The 2900-nt window shown below is 38.6% G+C and overlaps 1 protein-coding gene across 1 annotated transcript; it reads left to right on the top strand.

Annotated features, from left to right (window-relative positions):
* On the top strand, positions 1-1764 carry LOC118030620 (uncharacterized). Its single transcript, XM_035034795.2, has 3 exons — positions 1-518; positions 705-839; positions 1427-1764. The coding sequence occupies exons 1-3, from the start codon at positions 44-46 to the stop codon at positions 1564-1566; spliced, it is 750 nt and encodes a 249-aa protein (XP_034890686.1). The 5' UTR covers positions 1-43; the 3' UTR covers positions 1567-1764.
* Positions 1765-2900: the final 1136 nt, after the last annotated feature.

Below are 2900 nucleotides of genomic sequence, written 5' to 3'. Positions count from 1 at the left end.
GAAAAAGGACCAAACCGAAGTAGAGCAAGTGAAATCGATCCAAATGGCCGAAATTGCGTTTTTAGGTGGTGGTGTAGTTGCAGCATCACAGTCTTCCCTTCTTCTCCAACCTTCCAAATTTGGATTCCATACACTCGCACCTCCATCAACATCCCTGCTTCGCCTTCACCAGCCCACAACTTCACTCTTTTCTTCCCCGAATCCCAAGCTGCACAGTTCCATTTTCGCTTCTAAAGCTGTCTCTTCCTATTCCGAAGCCACCTCGTCTTCCTCCAGTACTATCATAAATGATAACGTTGACCTGTCAACTGAAGGAATCGAGATCGAATTAGACACCGGAGGAGGAGGCAGCGACGGTTACAAAGATATTGGCGGCGGAGGCGGAGGCGGAGGCGGCGACGGTGGTGGTGGTAAAAACGAAGGAGAAGGAGGATCGCCAGACGAGAGTGGAAGTGAAAAGAAAATGGCTTTGTCCATGTCTCAAAAATTGACCCTTGGCTATGCTGCTCTTGTTGGAAGTAAATATCTTCTCTCTTTTTTCAGTTTCAAAAAAAGTTTTATTCTTTTTTAGTCTTGTAGGAATTGAATAAATGGGTAGTAAACTATATTGATGGATAATCTGGTTCTAGCTGAGTTGTAACTGCGCTGGTTTTAGCTGGGTAGTGATTTTTATCTGATTGTGGTGTGGTTGATTATTGTAACAGTCGGTGGTGCTATGGGATATATGAAGAGTGGTAGCCAGAAATCGCTGTTGGCTGGAGGAATTTCTGCCTCGGTTCTGTATTATGTTTACTCACAGCTTCCTGCGAATCCGGTTTATGCATCATCAATAGGGCTTGGTAAGTGATTGTGGTTGTTGTTTTTGTTTTGTTGCTTTTATGTTGTCAAAAACATGGTTTAAGTTTCTGCTATGATTTTAGTTACACTTGTGCGTTAAAGGGCAGCACCTGGCTAGTGCCTGGTGTTTGTATTTTTTTTTTTTCTAAAAAAAATCTTTTTATTGTTGTCAATGGAGTATTTAAGATTCTCTCATCAGCAGTGTTATGAAATTTGATTTCTGATGAGAATATTGAATTCATTGTGATTCTGCTAATGACTAATGGTTTCTATCATACCATCTGAATCTTGCATCTCAGCCTTGATGAATTGACTCATGAGTGATCAATTCATGTTAACACATTCTAGCATTATGGTGATTATGACTGGGAGTTCCTGAATTTGAGTCTCCATAAATGGCATTTGAATCTTGATTATAAGCGGGCTGCATCAATGTGGATAGCTATAGAAAGTGATTAGCTTGTAAGAATCTCTTTACTTTTTAATGCAAATAGCCAAAACCAGTGTTTTGCTTTGCGCTTGCCATCTAGCCATTAAGTTGTAACCTTTTTTTATAGATTTAATAGCTTTGACATCTCCATATTTTCAGGTATATCTGCTGCACTTATGGGAGTGATGGGCTCCCGTTTTTTAAAGTCCAGGAAGATTTTTCCTGCTGGTGTGGTGTCTCTTGTGTCATTCATAATGACTGGTGGCTACCTCCATGGAATCCTTCGGAGTATGCATTGAAATGAGCTAGCTAGTTCTAACAATGAGCCGTATGGTCAGTGGTCTGGTTTGATATTTGGCTGTTTCATAGTGTAAGTGGTGTCGATGTCTTGTTCTTCCTTTTGGACCTGTCTTTGTCATGTACAAGTTTCTGTTTTAGAATGTGGAGTGTTTTTTTGGAACTTTTTATGAATAAATCATGCGACCATTTCTCTATAATGTAACTTTAATCTCTTAGAGATATCTTATTTATCCTTACGGCATGAAGCACTGGAAATTGCTTAGTAACTTCCAACTTGTAAAGCCAATGAGCAGGAACAAGAACCGGTTGCTCCGGTGGCCCCTTTTTTGTAGGCATCAGACTCCATCTATTGTTCGCCCCCCGTTATCTTTGCATTTTACTCTGTAGGATTAGGCTTAAGGTGATAAAACTTCGTTGCTGTTTTAGCCAGTAGCCAATTCATACAGGATTAGTAAAGCTTGCAATTTGAAGCTCTTTCTCCCACTCGTTACAAAGTTTGTTTGATTACCAAAGGAAATAACCACGCCAATAATCTACCTTTTGCCCTATCTTCCTCGGTGTCTATAAGAGGACGAGGTCTTCTTCTCTAGCTTCTTCTGTTTTTCCTGTGTTCCCTATTTTGGCACCCTTTTGCAAAGAGGAGAAACCATGGAGGTCACGGCCAAGTTCTCCATTTCCCTGTTTCATAGGGTAACTAACGTCAATCTGTCTAGTTTTTCTTTCTGGGCTCGTCATCAAATGAATGTTTTGGCATGTACAAGTTTTTGTCTAGAATACCGAGCTTCTGTATTTTACGAATGGATAACGCAGCTATTTTTCTATACTGTAATCAACTTGAAGCTCCTCAAGTATTGGAAATTGCTTTGCAAATTCAACCTGTAGGAAAGCCACCTGGCAGAAAGTAGGCCCCGTTACTCCTGCTGCCCTTTTCTGTAGACATCAGAGCCGTCCTCTGGAAAGGTCTCACTACTATCCGTCTCCGAAATTAACTAGAATGTACTAGTTTGCTGGCAGTGCTTCGTTTTGCATGTTATCATGTGTTTTTGAGTAGAAAAAAAAAACATGATTATGAATTAAAAAATTGAAGTATATATTTAACAAAATTGACTAAGGTTCATGCTAGAATAAATATCAACATTATCATAATACTATTTTGAGAGCCGTAGATCAAAACACACATGATCTAGTTCTAAAAGGAGCCTTCAAAGTTTTATTTATTTATTTATTTACATGGTGATAAGGTTATATATATATATATATATATAAAAGCAATAACTTAATTTTCATTGAAATAAAATAATTTTCTAGTATAACTTTTTTTTTATTATTAATT

The sequence above is a fragment of the Populus alba genome, chromosome 6 (genome assembly GCF_005239225.2).
Source record: "Populus alba chromosome 6, ASM523922v2, whole genome shotgun sequence".
Classification (NCBI taxonomy): Eukaryota; Viridiplantae; Streptophyta; class Magnoliopsida; order Malpighiales; family Salicaceae; genus Populus; species Populus alba.
The sequence above is the reverse complement of the archived record's forward strand: the minus strand, read 5'-3'. Positions and strand labels throughout refer to the sequence as shown.

Bases quoted from the DNA above. Each gene is read 5' to 3' on its own strand.
- LOC118030620 (XM_035034795.2), top strand. From the start codon at position 44: ATGGCCGAAATTGCGTTTTTAGGTGGTGGTGTAGTTGCAGCATCACAG. The intron at 519-704 runs GTAAATATCTTC...TTATTGTAACAG, and splicing joins CTATGCTGCTCTTGTTGGAA to TCGGTGGTGCTATGGGATAT. The intron at 840-1,426 runs GTAAGTGATTGT...CCATATTTTCAG, and splicing joins TGCATCATCAATAGGGCTTG to GTATATCTGCTGCACTTATG.